The 16762-nt window shown below is 37.3% G+C and overlaps 1 protein-coding gene across 10 annotated transcripts in view; it reads left to right on the plus strand.

Moving 5' to 3' along the window:
- Window positions 1–16762, plus strand: part of Mecom (MDS1 and EVI1 complex locus) — a 550507-nt gene that overhangs the window by 250619 nt on the left and 283126 nt on the right. For all 10 annotated transcript variants that reach the window (XM_004633475.3, XM_023717748.1, XM_023717749.1 and 7 more), the window contains exon 2: window positions 13498–13835. In XM_004633475.3, coding sequence (XP_004633532.1) covers window positions 13498–13835 — 338 coding nt within the window. The remainder of the gene's footprint in view (window positions 1–13497; window positions 13836–16762) is intronic.

Here is a 16762-nt window from a genome sequence, read left to right on the forward strand (position 1 = left end):
ACCTGTGAAGGCTAGGGTTCTCTAACCTGTGAAGCGTATGTGCTGCCTTAGATAAGCTGTGGCTTCAATAAATGTTGGCGATATTTGATATTGGCTTATTAGTCTCCCTTTTTTTTTTTTTTTTGAGGACTCAGTAAAAACTCTTGAGAAGACACAGATGCAGGTTATCTCATTTAGGACTCTTTATGTTCTTCTTATAACTAATATATTTGAAGAGATTGCAATGCAAGGGAAACATGATACTGTGAACTGCTTACATTTAGTTAAGTCTACCTATTAGCGTCTTTTGAGTTGGTGTGTGTGTGTGTGTGTGTGTGTGTGTGTACAATTGTGTATAGATTTGGCTTGAGCTTTTTCTTGTCCAGCAGGGGTAATTTCACTGTATCATTGAAGAGGCAAAGAGCACAATTGGTGGGATGCCTTTTGAACACTTACATCCCCGTTCAGAGAAGGAAGAAGAGAGATGACTTATTATTTCCAGCAGAATTGGTTTGCTTTGGTTGATAGTTTTGAGTCAATTAAAATCACATTGAATTGTTATCATACACTGGAAACTTTTCTAGATTCTGAGGATCTTGCTGTTTATCAGGCACCCATGCTGTTGGCCTTCATTACCTTACAGTCTAATAGGTTTTGGTGGAGATAAGCTTAAGCCTCAATCATGGTTCCACTTGGGGTCACTTGAATTTGGGGTGTGCCAATCGTGTGATCGTTCTGTAACTCACCAAACATTTACCCAAGTTTGTGTTGTTGCTGTTATCTACTTTGTTTTGTGTCTATATTTTGAAGGATATAATGGTGCTTGTTGGAAGAATTTATGTAATGCCTTTCTTTTCTACCTACAAGAAAGAAAGTTTGCTCAGCTGGTTTTTCTTCAGTCTCACACTTTCATTTGACCCTTTAAGCTATCTAAACTTTGAAGAAAAATGCAGATATGTCCCACTGCTTGAAATGGTGTAGAGATTCAGGAGGATTAATTTAAAAATTCATAAATCCTTTGTACTATGCAAATTAATGACCTGTGACGTTTTTTCCAGGTGACTTATTTTGACTTAACTATGTCCAAATAAATGTGTTTATATAGGAGAGCTCAGTGCTACCTAAACCTGACATATTAAGCATCCCCTATGGCTCATAACATGGGCCAGGGATGTGGACCACCCTCTGTTTTCTCATTATGCCAAATAATGGAAAGTGGAAATCACGCTAATCCTTTCTTCAGTGTCTGCCGTACCTCTGCACATACGATAAACTCAATCCAATTAAAAGTCATTACCTCTCCAAGGCTCGGTCACAATCTATAATCCTTTGTTTCACAATCCCTTCGATTATCCATCTTCATCACAATTATAATTTTTAAACCACCTTCTATTTCATTTTTTATTAATGAAAAAGAATATTATGTTTAGCATTGAACATTGAAGACTGTAAGTATTTGACTCTGTTTCATGCAAATTTTAAAAGTTAATTCTTCCTGGATATTTTTCTTATCTCCCTGACAAGATTGTAAGTCCTCAAAAATCAACAATTTCCCTTTCTTCTTCTGTGTGAGCCCCCATGGAGCTTGGCATGTAGAAATCTTGTGGATTGAATGATTAACATTTTGTGGCATGATGTGGGATCTATTTCGGGTCAAAGTTGCTAAGAATTAGTAGTGCCAATGTGTATTAAAAAGTTGAATATAGCATAATATAATAATAGAACAAAGGTTATAAAAACATGAAGTTTATTATCATGGAATTATTCGGTACATTTTGTGTAGCTTTCCTGTCTCTAGTATTATTTCTCAACATTTTATCAAGCTAGAACCTTCCTGGCCTGAGTAGAGCAGAAGTCATCAGAAAAGTGGCAATCTTTATTGCTTCCTGGTGTTTCAAACTGGTCATCAGATGATAGATTTTTTTTTATCATACTAATATTCACATATATCTATAGTAGTCAAAGTAACTTAACAGAAATCCAGTCTTTCCGTGAAGTACATCGTCATACCTGGGTCAACCAGAACTATGGCTGCTGTCTGGAGCAAATTCTGATTCCAACTAGAAGATGAATGTTAGAGTTGGGTCAGGGCTGGGGAGACCTTCACTGACATCATCAGCAGTGTCACTGAATTCGCACTAGAACTACAGTATTTTTCAGCAAAGTAGATCAAGGAGAAACACATTTTCATCAGTTATGACACGGAAACTATTCGCTTCTTCACGCAGTGTTCTTTTGACTCATTTTGTAATGGAAATGTCAGCATGTTGTTTAACAACCTGTTGGTTCCATTTTTTTCAATGAGTTATTTAGAAGCAGCACCAGCAAGATTAAGTAATTCCAATTTCGTCCTCAGATTACTGAGAATAATTTGGTGATATTTGGAAGTAAATGAAAGCAGCAATGGCATTTCTACCATTAATAAAATAATATCATTCTTCAAAAATTTAGTACATATAGTCATCCCTTTGTTTTGCGGAGGGGTGGTTCCAGGACTCTTAGAGAAGATCTGTATATGCTCCTCTCTTACATAAGATAGTATAGTACTTGCATACTACACATGTCCTCCATGTACTTTAAATCATTTCTAATCACTTGTAATACCTAATACAATGTAACTGCTATAAACATATGCATTACATTATATTGTTTGGGGAGTAATGACAAGAAGAAACACTGCACATGCTTTGTGCAGACACAATTTTGTTTTCTGAATATTTTCTATCTGCAGTTGGTTCAATCTGTGGATGTGGATCTAATGGCTAAAAAGGGCCAATTGTATGTGATTTTTGTCAGGCTAAGACTAGACATTCTAGATGATTGGGATGTCCAGTTGTAGAACTACTCAAATGAAACCCTCTTTAAAAAATCACTTATGTATGTATGTATATATGTATGTATGTATTATGTATGTGCTGCAAGTCTCACTACACATCTCAGACTTTGTGATCTTCCTGCCTCAGACTCCCCACAGTTAGGATTATGGGTGTATACCACCATGCCAGAATGGCATGTGATGCCAGGGATTGAACCCAGGTCCTTGCACTTGCCAGGCAGGCATTTAGACAGAGAGCTATCTCCTTGTCCCCAGTGCAACCTTTTGATACTTATCCCTCTTCCTAACTTAATCACAGACCCATTTTATTGTATTGCCCGGTACCTGCTACCCTCTCTTTCTTCATCATTCAATTTTTAGCTACTTGAAGCAGAATTTTTACCCTGTTCAATTCTATATCTGTCCTTTGCCACTAGCATGTTCCATTTGAAACCACAAAAATAACTATTTGGAGGAGGACAAATGAATAAGTCTGAGGGGGGCATCCTTAGTCAAGGCTCTGCCCTCCACACCACAATCATCCAGTTCTTCTTTTAATGGTTATAAAATGATCACTGCTGTAGTCTGTCCACAAAATTTCAATTGGATGTGCAAGTGAAACCATCACACAAATAGGCAATGTCCGAACCATTGGCTTAATCCTCCTCTTTTCATAGGACGCAGCCTACCGAAGAAGAGTTTGAAAGTCAAATGTATATTTATTCCACGGAGGAAACTTTATCAACCAGTGCAAAAGTTTACTGGCACTTGCTGGTGATATAATGGGTAGTTTAAATCCTAACTGCAAATAGTTTTTCAGCAGTGTTTATGATTGCGATAGAGTTTAGTGAAGCAGAGGTACAGATAACATAAATATTTCAACAAAAACCTATTGTACTAGAGTCGTAAATAAATTAGAGCCTGTTTATAAATAAATTTAGTTTTTGCCAGCAAGCATTTATAATCTCTCTTGCTGCAAACTATAGTAACTTATAGAGAAGGGGTCCTGAATGCCTTTTTGAAAAAGTCAGTTGTCTTTAGGAGGCAGTGCCTGGTGCCCATCAAGTGTCTTAGACTGTGTGACTCAATTAGACATGAAGGATACTGTACAGACCACCTAATGCTACTAGTCATTGTACACATTGATAATGACAGTTTCCAGAGACCATACATAGTTTGGTAGTCTATGAAGTTGTCATATTATATCATTCCCTTAAATACCTAGCTTGTGTTACCACTTAACAATGTTGAAATTACCCCTTCTCAAAGCATAAGTGCTATTGGTGTATGTATACACACTTACATAGCACATCTGTTCATATTTTTCTGAAAACATATCAAAGTGTAGAATGCTTTCTCAAGTGAAAAAGAAACTTTCTTTTATGTTTTTCAATGACATTCTCTCCTTTCCTATGGTTATGAATGATTTTACGTTTAATATGATGTGGTATTGGGAAATTCAATATGGGAACCTTGGAGCTTACAATGGGGCAGCAAATCGCCTGCCTTGGCAACATCTAAACTTATTTTACATTGCAGTTATTGTATTTGCAGTGGGGCAGAGTCCAGCTGACGTTAGCCAAACCAAGGAAAATTTCCCACAGAATTATTTTAAGATCAAAAGTTGTTGTTGTCTTCTAGTTAACAAACCTTGTGGATGACAAGGGCCATTGCTCACTTTCAAATGAAGCCTAATTTTGAAACTAACAAAATTTCATTCTTTTGACACACTCTGCTTTTCATCAGACCAAGGGTATGGACAAGTCAGTGTTTAATTGCTTGTTCACATTTCTTTTTATCGGCAAGCCATTGCTACAACTCCCTCTTCTGCCAGACGTGCATAATTCTCTTTTCTTTACGTGGAGTTCCTGGCTGTGAGCAAGCACTGCTGTTTTGCAGCAGTAAGGAACGGTCTGCAGCAAGCCTGCCATGAGAATGAATGTAAACACAGTTATATTTTTTGTTCATTCTGAGCACCTCTCTTTGTTTACTATGTAGTAGAAAGCAGATCTTTTTCTCCTTAACCTTTTGATTTTTTTGTTTTGAGGGCACTTTGGAATATTTTCACCCAGTGTACGTTGGAATTCAGTCTGCTTGCTAGAGAATGCATTTCTCCACCTCTTTCATTCAGTCTGTAGCTAGCTCCTGGGTTTTGGTCTCTCCTTTGGAGGCAAGAAGGAGCTCTGCCAAAAGCCACCAAGCCACACTTAGGTAATTATAATAAACAAGTTGGGGCTCTCATTTCACATGCGGAGCTGCATGAAGCAGAGCTGCGGTCAGAGGGATCCCAGTTGCTCTTCCATTAGCAATGGCACATTAATGCTCCCTCATGTCTCTGCCTACCTTTAAACACTTTTTCTAAAGGAAGCAAATCAGGTCATTCTTGACCATGTGAAGGGATGTTGCTTTCTTCTGAAACCACCATCAACAACATACACAAATTAGAGGCAGTAAACCACACGTTCTGCCCACACATAAACCACAGCCCTCACCAGAGGGCAGTCTACTTAATGTGAGAATAACAGCCCAGTTTTATAAGGCTCTACCGAGAATAAATTCCAGTTTCACTGGTTAGAGCACAGCTAGGCAGCCAGAATACAGTCTCTCCCAGGTTACATGTTGGGAGAGAAGCAACCAATTTTCAAAGTGTCTTTCCAGGAAATATGTTTTATGAGCTTTGGGTACACCAAACTTTGACCGCTCTTTGGTTTTCATAATATAGAAGTAGGATTGTTTTTGTGGAATAGACTTGGGGATGAGCTTGTCCAGTAAGCTTATTTTAATGACTGGGAACAGGGACCCCAAAGACAGATGATGTTGAAGCCTTCCCTCTCAAGATTCTGCCGGGGTTCAGTGACATTGCCAAATACAGACCTCTCCTCCAGGGTTTGTGCCAGCCCTGCTTTCCCAAGCATGAGTGGCAGCATGGTTTATGGTCCTCCATCTTGACCCATATGGGAGTTGTAAAGTATTCTCTATACCTTCCTGATGCTGATACACTTCCTTTCTTGACAATGGCTAGTCCTCAGCTAACATGTCCAGCCCTAAACTAATGTGTTCCGTCATCAGTAAATTCCTGCCTGTGATAGTCTTTTCTTAAATACCTGTTTAAACAGTAATTTAGATAAGAGTGTCCCATTTGTGTGCAACAGGAAATGCCTGCCTTCTTTTAGATACGCTGGCAAATAATTACTGTAGATATGGCTTGAATGCTGAAAGGCTGTACACTGGTCATTTCAGACTGCCTGAGAAGCAACCACCCAGTTTGCCACGACATAAATACATGGCATTTCTGCTTTACTCTAAATGAATCTGAAGGAAAATCACTTTGGGTATATAAAAAGCTTATGAAAAAAAGCCATCAGGTCAAAGGTTGCCAAAAGTTTCTTAAAAATTTGTCTCGCTAAAAGAAAATTGAGGCACATGGTTGTAATGTACAAGAAACACTATCTGATACATGATAAGTCTGTTCTTACCTGTCCATTCCAGTGGATGTTGGTGGCTGCGGCTTCCTAACAGCAGAATAAGGCAAACATTAACCAGCTCATGTTTTTCCTAGGAATACTACTTACAGAAGTTTAAGGTCTTTATTTTAGCTGCTTTAGATTCTGTAACTAGATACCAAAAGACTTCCTTAACTATGAATGTTCTAGAACTTTCCCTCCCATAATCAGTTTACTAAAGCTTAGTTCCATCTCTGAAAAGAAATTTCAGGAATAGGCAAGTATATTTCATAATAGCTCAGGAGCTACCAATTTTATTCTAAATCATCCTTGTCAGTGCAATGTCTGAAATTCCTAGGACAGTAAAAACTTTTAACCAAATTTAAAAACCACAGTGCAAGAAAGGGTTATGCTACAATACCATGAGAAAAATAAATACTTACTCATTGATGTAGGCATCTAATTTCAGTTCATGGGATACCCTCTGCCATTTCCCTTCCTATTTTGCCTTTCAGTTCTCTTCCATTGTGTCTTTCTGACAACTCATAAATAAATATTTTTAGGAAACAAGGGGCAGCAGTGGCCCATAAGGAAGAGATGGACTAGCATGGTACAAGGAAGTGGTAAACACTAGAAATTCAAGGAGGCTTAGGTCTTTAAAATAATTCCATGTGTCATGCCCTGTTGATAGATTATTTCTCAAACAAAATGGTGTCTCGACTATTATGAATGCTACACGTGGAGCACATTGTCTTAAGGCTCTGTGGAAGTCTGCTTCTCACCCCTTTTTGGAGGCAGAAGGTATTGAAAACTATGTTGTTGGAAGCTTCAGAGTATATTAGATACATTTATTTTCTAAGTCCGGGCCTATGAATCCTTAGCATAGGCCTCAATAGCTTGTATAAGTTAGTTTTCTGGAAGTTCATTTTCCTTACTAGTTTTCTTCATTTTGTTGGAATCTTAAATTTCTTTATCTTGGGGCCATTCTCACAGAATATTTCTCTGGCCGGTTCACAGGCCCCTTCTTTGTTCTGTTAGTGCATCTGGCATTACTTGGGTTCCACCCTTATTCCCAAACCCAGAGCAAGTTTATTGGTCTGTAGCAGAAAGCTGGCCTCTGAAGTCCTCTGCTTTCTCACAAACAGGCCTCTGTCACTGCTTTGGAATTGTCCTAAAGAGGGAAGAAGAGCATGTCCGGTTTCAATTTTGGAAGGAAATTGATGTCTCCCCTCCTCCACCCCCCCCAAGGCCCGCTGTTGAGCGGGCATTGACTCATGGACTCGTGCTTGCGTGCTCATATCCTACCAGCACATCCCTGGTGGGGCTCTGAGGTTTGGACGAGCCTCTTCTCCTAAAGCTGGGCACACATCCCCTGCTCGCAGCCACGTGTAATCCTTCCTGTCTGCTTGCAAGTTGGGCACAAAGTACGGGTGCTTGGGCCCACCCTCTTCTTTAGTAGCAATTAACCTTTACTACAGAGCTTCCTTTGAAGTTTGCTCATGTTTTTATTACAAAACTGCAATGAGGAACATAATGGGGGGAAATGTCTAAATTTCTGAGTTACCTAATCGGTTCGATTCCCCAGCTGAGCTCCTTTTGGCAGTTGTTTTACGTACTTAGGATCTCAGCCAGTCTGCCTGGGATCCCCCACATCATGTTTCTGTCTCAGTCTATTTTTAAGATTAGAAAGCTGTTAGACACCTCCCCATATCTCTGTCTCTCGGTCTCTGTTTCTGTCTGTCTCTGTCTGTCTGTGTCTGTCTATCTGTCTCTCTTTCTCTCTCTCTCTCTTTCTCTCTCTCTCTCTCTCTCTCTCTCTCTCTCTCTCTCTCTCACACACACAACAAAGGCACATGAATGTATGTGTTATATATACACATGTGCATACAGCTTAGTCTAATTTATTGTTTAATGACAGGTCAGTCTTCCCTTATAATGAGACTATTGTGATATTGTTAAATTAATATCAAACTATTTAGTTGCTGAATATTTTCTAGCAAGGAATTAATGTGAAGAGTAGAAAGGAAAATTATTTATGCTATTAATGATCATGCTGAGTGACAAGTATCACACTGGGCACTAAATGTTTTTGATGGTGAAACCCAGGAGTGTGAATGACATCTGCCCAGAAGATTTGCAGGTAAACTAAGCAGAGAGGCCAAAAGAAACAAATGGTGAGTTATATGAAACCCACAAAAAGAAAAGGCATTTTAGGCCAGGCTTGCAAATAAGAACCAAAGAATTATGAGTGCAATGGCATTTTTTTTTCTAGCCTGCCATTCATAGGAGCTCAAGTAAGTGCAAACATTTTTCTCTGCTTTTCATTCAGAAGTGAATCACTGTTAACCCAAGGTTGGTGGAAAAGCAGCAATGAAACTCAAAGAAAACACAACAGAGTCTTTTACCTCAGAAATGGTAAAGACTTTTTAAGAAAAATGTATAGACCATAAAGGTTAAAAAAACCTCTGAAAACATGAAGTGGCAAATTATTTACTTGAAAGTTAATGAAACCTTACTAATTTCTTTATCATTAGTAAGATAGAAATAAAACCCAATTGAAAGTGTGCAAAGTCAATGGATACCTTGCAAAGGAAGAAATATGAATGACAAATTATTTTTCTATCGGTAATCAGTGAGATATAAACAAAAGCAATCTAGGTAGAATTTTCTCTATTGTGTTTATAAACACGGAAACCAAGACTTAAGATAAATGCCAGCATGGTTTGAAGGAATATAAATTAGTACACACTTTTGGAAAAATAGGTTTTTGTTTTGTTTGCTTTCATAGAACTCTAACCTAAGGAAATTGAAATCGATAAGCATTTATACTAAAGAGTGTTTACTGCATGATACTTATGTTGTTATAAAATTAACACAAATGCTGACAAATAGTTTACTTATTGTGGATTCATATAATGGAATATGATGCAGCAATTAAATGTAGTTTTAGAAAAGAGAAAAAACATAAGGAACTTTACAATTATTAAATATCAAAGTTGAAACACAAATTATTCATAATTTAGCCATAATTTAGTTGAAATAAACTTGGAAACATATGGTTAAATGAAAGAAAAATCAAATGGCTTAAGAATTGCAGGGAGAACTATATTTGGATACTAGATTTGTTTCAGCTTACTGTAGATGTACTGTCTAGCATCATTGACTGCAATGTTCCACACTTGCAAAATGAAAAATTATTCTTTTCATTGTCATTTTTTTCACTGGATTGTAGTAAGTATAAAAATGATAAAATGTAACTCGGCTGTGGAAATGATTAACATTGGCATTATTTCAGCAATTTCCCCTTGGAAGGTTCAGCTATGTTTTCAAAGTAAAGTTCCTCTCAAATGATCACCTATGTTAGTTGCTTTTAAAGTCATGGAAATAACTACTATCTAATTGAACTATAGGCTCTTTCTTGGTCTTCAGGGACATTAGAATGCTTAAAATTTGACTTGAAGAAGTTGATTTCAAAGAGCATTTCCTAAGCCATTGGCCTCAAATCCAACAGTAAGCTGGTCTTTCTGTCCTCATTCAGTGAATGACATGCCTAAAGGATTCACGAAGCAAATTACAGTAGCAGGCAGGTCAGCTGCAAGGAGTTCCAAGGGTTATTTATCTTTATGGGACCATTGATGTCTATAGCACTTTTTACTTGATACTCACCTATTGTAAATGGGCCTAATCTTTCAGAGTGATATCTGAGAAATGCTTTAATTAACTCAAGTTATAGCCCAGGTAAAAGATATACCAACTTTTCCCCAGTAAGAGATTTAATAGAGATACAATAATTGAAATAGTGTTTTTTTTTTTTTTTTTTTTTGTTGAACCAGGGATTGAACTCAGGCCTTTGGCATTTGCCAGGGAAGTGCTTATTCTACTGAGCCATCTCCCTGGCCCCAAGTTTGTCATTTTTGTGAAATATTTTAGTAGCTTTTTGGATAGTTCTTACATTCAAGTTTTACATTCAGATTCTTTTGGTCAGTAGCCTAGGAACACTTTGTCTCCAAAGACTTTAGATTATGCATCAGGAATTTGTGGGTATCTGAGAGGTGGTAGGATCCCTATTCCAGCAGGCGGGCAGAAGTGTAATTGTCTGTATCCATTCTTTTTAAAGATCTGAGGTCATTTAAATGGGCCTAATCTTTCAGAGTGATATCTGAGAAATGCTTTAACTCAAGTTATAGCCCAGGTAAAAGATATACTAACTTTTCCCCAATAAGAGATTTAATAGAGATATGAAAATTGAAGTAGTTTGCTGGAACTGGAATATGACTAATTTAACTCCGTAAGGAAATGGGGGAGGAATTGTACTGGGAGTTTCTGGAAGAATATCTATTTATTTGGGTACCTTTTTATTTCATTTGTAGTTGGAGAAATCTATAAATTACATGACATCTTCTAATGTGCAGCACTTTTTGAGAGGAGCAAAGTCATCACAATGGGGAATAAATTCACTTAAAATTTATAATATCATTTTGTATTTGCAGTAGTTGAAAGCTGTCATTCTATTTAAAGTTTTAAAAATTAATTAATCATTTTTTGAGATGAGGTCTCATTATGTTACCCAGGCTGATCTTGAACTCCTGGGCTGAAGCAGTCCTCCTGCATCAACCTGTAGTAGCTCATACCACAGGCGTGTGCCACAGAATGGATTTAGAAAATGTATTTATATTTTTTCAGCTGTATAAGACTGTCAGTGAATTTTTGAATATTGGGTTGAAGTGCAAAAATCTCTATGATGGGGGAATTAGATAGAATTTATTAAATATATTTGGAATGTGGAATATATTTCTCTGATATTTCTTCATGCTCTTAAAATATTCATTTTGATGTGCTTGGTGAAAAGTTTCTAATATACTATGTTCTGTTTCTATGCTTTCAATGTACATTCCAGGATTGAAATAGTTTCCTCTATTTGAGAGGAAAATATTGATTTGAACTAATAGCTCAATAAAATTATATGTGAGGTTAATTATCTATGTAACAAATATTTGCTAAACATTTAGATGTACACATCTCTTGGAGAATTCCCAAGAATTGAGAGCTCTAATACTTCTTTTCCAGGGCCTGTTTCCTATTTGGGAATAAAACAACCTCCTATTAAACTCTACGCAACAATGTATGGCATTTTATTGCTAAGCTGAGGTGTGAAATTATGCAAGAATTAAAGGAAAGGCAATTTTGTGTTAGATGAGATGGTAACAAGGGAGAGAGCTGGGACTTGACCTGGGAGTTTGCCTGGAAGCTGATTAGATGCAGGGCACAGGCTGGATAGCCCTCACCAGGGAAGGCTGACTTAGCTTACGAGAATGGGGTCAGTTACTTCTGGCATGCGCGCTTCTCTTGAGGAGCTCTGAGAATCAGATAGAAAGGACGAGTGGTTTCAGAATGAGAGAAAATGTCTTTCCAAGCCGAAGAACTATTGGAGCCTGGTGAACAGGAAAATAGATGTTCTGGAAAGATAAACCCAGCATCAGTGTGTTGGCTCAGGGTTGAGGGGGGCGTGTGAGAGCTGGAATAAAAGGACCTATTGAGAGGATCATTAGAAAATTCAGACATGAAAACGATTGAAAGAATTGGAGGAAGGTGAAAAGTCTTCCAATAAAAGAGCATCACTTAGTGACTGAATAGACTGGAAGATGAAGGAAAGAAATTTTTTGTGTTATTTTACAGTTTTTGATAGTTAGAGGAAAGCATAATCTTAATGGAAATGGGGAAGAGTGGAAGGGAACTGATTTGAGAGGATATGATAATGTTTAAGATTTTGGACATGTTGAACTCAAAAGATAGTGAGTTTCTATGTTGAGAACCTATGTTCTATCAGTTTCAGGCTGGGCCCTCGAGTTCTGTATGTGGTTTGAATGGCATTATCTCAAGACTGGAATAAAACCCCATCATTACAAGATGCTTTCTGTTTACTTTGCACTTCCTCAAATGTGAGATGGAAGTCAGTTTGTGATGGGCAGTTGTTGATGAGGATTGAATTAGAGTTAGAATTTATGTTTCATATTCTCTAGACCAGCAAACTATCTTGAAAAATTATAATTCACAGGACTATAGTTTTGGTAGTCACCAACCTGAAACTGAAGTTCTTCCAGTATTCCATCCCCTGTGTTTCTTTGTGCTACATCTGAACCCTTGGGATTTGAATGGGAGGAACTTCATTTTACTTCTGGGTGGCTGATTGAAATCTATCTCCCGGTAATTTTAACCTTTTAATTTTAGTTCTCCCTTTGAAGTTTTATGAACTAAAGCTAGTAGGTATAACTTTGAGTTCATAATCCTTCTAGATGTGAAACATGTATTTATTTAAAACAACTGGAATCTCCTTCAACTGGTAGAAAATTCAAGCCAGCCACTACTCTTTTCCTTCCCTCTAGCCTGAGTCCTCATGAATCTTGTGATGGCCTAACGTCTCACAGATACACAGTAGACAACAGATGTGGGCTGTGTTTTTTGCAAAGTCCTCGGAGCCTCTGTGCACTAGATTCCTCCTTCCTTCCCCATGCTGCGCTCTCCAGTGTCTGGCCTCCTCCTCAGGGGACTTCCCTGTGCAGAAGACTTCTGATTTCTGTCACTTCTTAGTCTGGAGGAAAATTTTCTCTTTTCAGTGTGTCCAGAGGCACATCTTCTTTCCCTTTTACTTCTGGAAAAACCTAATTTCTTTAATAATTTTGGTTTCAAAAAATATCCAGAAGAATTGCTAGCTTTGAGTAAGTAACTTTCTCCTCCTTATGATTACTGAGGCAAGAAAATACCAAGGACTTGGTGATGTGTTTGAAGCAGGAGTGGAAAAAGAGAAGCAACAAGCACAGATTCATATTTCCATAAATTATCTTTCATTTTTAATTTCCACCTGATTGCTGTAGCTTTCTGATTAAATTGTACAATGCTGTCATGATCTGATTTGGGGGTTGTTTTTACATATGTGTATACTGTTGTCTCTACTTTATGCAAACCATAATAATTAAGCTTTTCATCATTGCCCAGATAGATAATGGATCAGGCTGGCCCATGCAAGTATTGCCCATTGAAGATTAGTTCCCTTGATTTGTATTCACCACTGATAAAGCACGGATATCATAAGTTCTACACCTTCCCTATCTGTGAATAATAGAGATTTTTAATGAAGGCAAATTTTAATAATAGTCTTCTCTCTGTAGTCTTTGAAGTAGAGCAACACAATGAAGTGTCTACCATGGTGGAATGTTGTCTCCTCTATCAGTATGAATTCATGAAATTCTTATTTATTCACAGGTAACGAATGTGTATATGGCAACTACCCTGAAGTATCTTTGGAAGAAATGCCAGATGCAGATGGAGTAGCCAGCACTGCCTCCCTCAATATTCAAGAGCCCTGCTCCCCAGCCACCTCCAGTGATGCTTTTACTCCAAAGGAGAGCTCTCCTTATAAGGCTCCCATCTACATCCCTGATGACATCCCTATTCCTGCGGAGTTTGAACTTCGAGAGTCAAATATGCCTGGAGCAGGACTAGGAATATGGACCAAAAGGAAGATTGAAGTAGGTGAAAAATTTGGACCTTATGTGGGAGAGCAGAGATCAAACCTGAAAGACCCCAGTTATGGATGGGAGGTAAGAACATATTTTGTGGTAATCCACACACACACACACACACACACACACACACACACAAATCTGAAAAGAGAGATTCATTATTTTGCATGGCTATAAAATTAAGCAATTTCATTTGTTACAGTATGTCTTCAAATAAGTGCTGAAAGTGAATATTGCAATTGCACTTCTTGAATGAAACAATGTTATTATGAGTTTATAATTTTTGTACAGATTTAGTGTATATACATAGTAAATATATTTTCTATGCTTTTGGAACCTGACGACTTTGGTGATTGTCGTAGTATCAGAAGTTCTGAAAAGTGTAGTCTCCATCTGAAAAATCAGTAGGCAACTTTGTGTGGATCAGAAAGTGTTTTTGGAGATGTGATTGACCTTTGGTTTCACAGTATTTCAGTGAGACAGAAATCAGATATACTAGATTTATTTTGGTATGTTCTCTTAATATTTATGATCATTAATAGAATATCTGGTTAGCTTTTAAATATAAATAAATATGCAGTGCCTTCAGGACTTAATTTTAACTTTTTCCCTCTTGTTTTATATGCGTCCCCTTGTGAACTCTGTTCAAAATGCCATAATAAAACCAATTCCTGTTCAGATCCTAAAATGCCAAAAGTTAAGATCTGGATTTAGTTTGATTGCAAATGAGAAATCTTTCCTTAGTTTTGTTTTCAGCCGCAGTCCCCGTAAAGTTGTAGTTTAGCTATATTGCTTTTATACATGTCTATTGATGAGATTTTTTGAAAAATCACTGTAGCATTAACTGATATGTGAGTTGAATACGTTTTAAATCAAATGCGTACAAACTTTACGTCATTATTGTTCACCTTAATATAATGGCTATAAACATTCTAATAATAAGTAACTCATTAAACTTTTATTACAAAATCTCCAAAGTGAAACAAGTGCAGCACTGGTCAGGATTATCCAGAAGGGTTGGAATAAACTGAGGCTTAATCATGGAATCATTTTGCAATTACAGGTTTGGGATGTACAGGCCTGTGCCTCTTTAGACATAATACTTATGGATTGGGGGGTGAGCTGGGGACAATTCTGTGTTAAGAAGAAATTTTTAAAAAATACTATCATTTTCTTCTTGGATTGAAATGTTTTCAACATTTATATGTTCAAATATTTACTCTGAGAAATGCAAAATGATTTCTTTCTTTATGTCAAAACTGAGTTGTTTTTATTGCTTGAAATGGAAAACACCTTTCTAAGATAGTTTATTACCTTTTGCCTAAACATCATGCATTTCTTCTCCTTCAACAATTTGGTTGATTATGAATTCAGGAATATTTTTTACCATGTTAATGGTTAGTCTCAATTTCGAGAGTGTGGATTTTCTGTTTTGGAGTTATAAGAAACAAAACCAGGGAAAGGGATTTTTATGATTTTGGCAAATATATTCCAAAGAGGAGCAACTCTTACTTAGGGTTCTTTCAGTAATTGTTTTACATCTTGCCCCAGTTAATATAAAACCCAATCATGATCCAAAAAGCCATTTCACCAAGGCATCTTTTTTTTTTTTTCAAAGTTTTATTGACAAACAGATAGCAATGAGACAGTTTCAAATCAAATTGGAAGGACAGTTTCAACAAATAATACACTGCATATATTCTTCTTAGTCCACCAAGACATCTTATCTGACTGCTGCATACTCCCTTTACATTGTCTCAGTGTCAGCCGGGTGTGGTGGCACATGGAAAACTAGCATTCTGAGAGGCTGAGGCAAGAGGATCACTGTGAGTTCAAGGCCAACTTGGAGTGAATAGTGAGTTCAAGGTCAGCTTCAACTACATAGTAGGACTGTCTCCAATTTTTAAAAAATTTTCATATGTGCTTTAAACTAACTAAATTACTGTCCTATTGGTTAGACAAGTAATTGTGATTTAACTTATAAGACCTCTCTTTTGGGTAGTATTTCATTTTTTAATGGTAAGCTGGAGGAGAACACATCTCTTAGGCACTTTCAAAAATAAACAAGATCCAGATTCAGCAATTTTTGAGCAGTTACAATATGTTTCAGACTCTGCGTTAACTCTTTCTGCTACAGAAAGTCTGTCTTTCATAACTGAAAAAAATCATTGCTATCTCATGCACGACCTTTGCTCTTTTCTTTCTGCACAGCTCCTCTTGTGCATTACTTGTTTTAGTAAACTGCATCACCATTGATCTAGGCTTTCAAGACAAAAGCTGTGTCATGTTGCCTGTACTCTTTCCCTCAACCACGAAGTCTAACATAATAGCTTCCGTGTTCTTTTTTTAAAAGTGTATTTAGTACAGGGTCTTCAGGGTCTCACTACACAGATCTGACTTCTAGTTATCCTCCTGTTTTCAGCCTCCCAAGCACTGGGATTACAGGTACACACCACCACTCTCAGCCTCAATTCCTGTCTCAGCGTGCCCTGGGAGATGGGGCCAACACTGCATGCCCCGGATCTAATCCTGGTCCCTGAATCTACCTTCTTTCATCCTCTGAGCTATCTGGTTGGCCCTAGTTTACATATTCTGTCAAATGCTCATTCTTCATATAGTGTCCTTACTTACCTACATGTCTTTCTTCTCCATCCTTAGAAAGTTTCTATTCATTAAGTTCACTTGTTTTGTGACACCAACCATGACCTGCCTAATAAAAATTTACTACTACTTTAATTTTGTTCCACCCAGAAAAGTGAATCCACTTAGTAAAGAATTTAGAATATTCAGTGTCCAGATTATTTGCTTAGAGTCCCTAATAGAAGAAGGTTTCCATTGGAGTTTGCAAAGCCAAATCCTCTGTGTGCAATGTCTTGATTGTACTCCATAAATTTTTGTGGTATTGTGCAGTGCTCAGCCCATTTTAAAAAATAAGGCTTCTTACTAAAAAGAAAAAAAAAAATTAGTTTGCTGTACAGCCTAACAAAAATACCATAGACTTGGGA

Source organism: Octodon degus, unplaced genomic scaffold (assembly GCF_000260255.1).
Source record: "Octodon degus isolate 3935 unplaced genomic scaffold, OctDeg1.0 scaffold00055, whole genome shotgun sequence".
NCBI lineage: Eukaryota > Metazoa > Chordata > Mammalia > Rodentia > Octodontidae > Octodon > Octodon degus.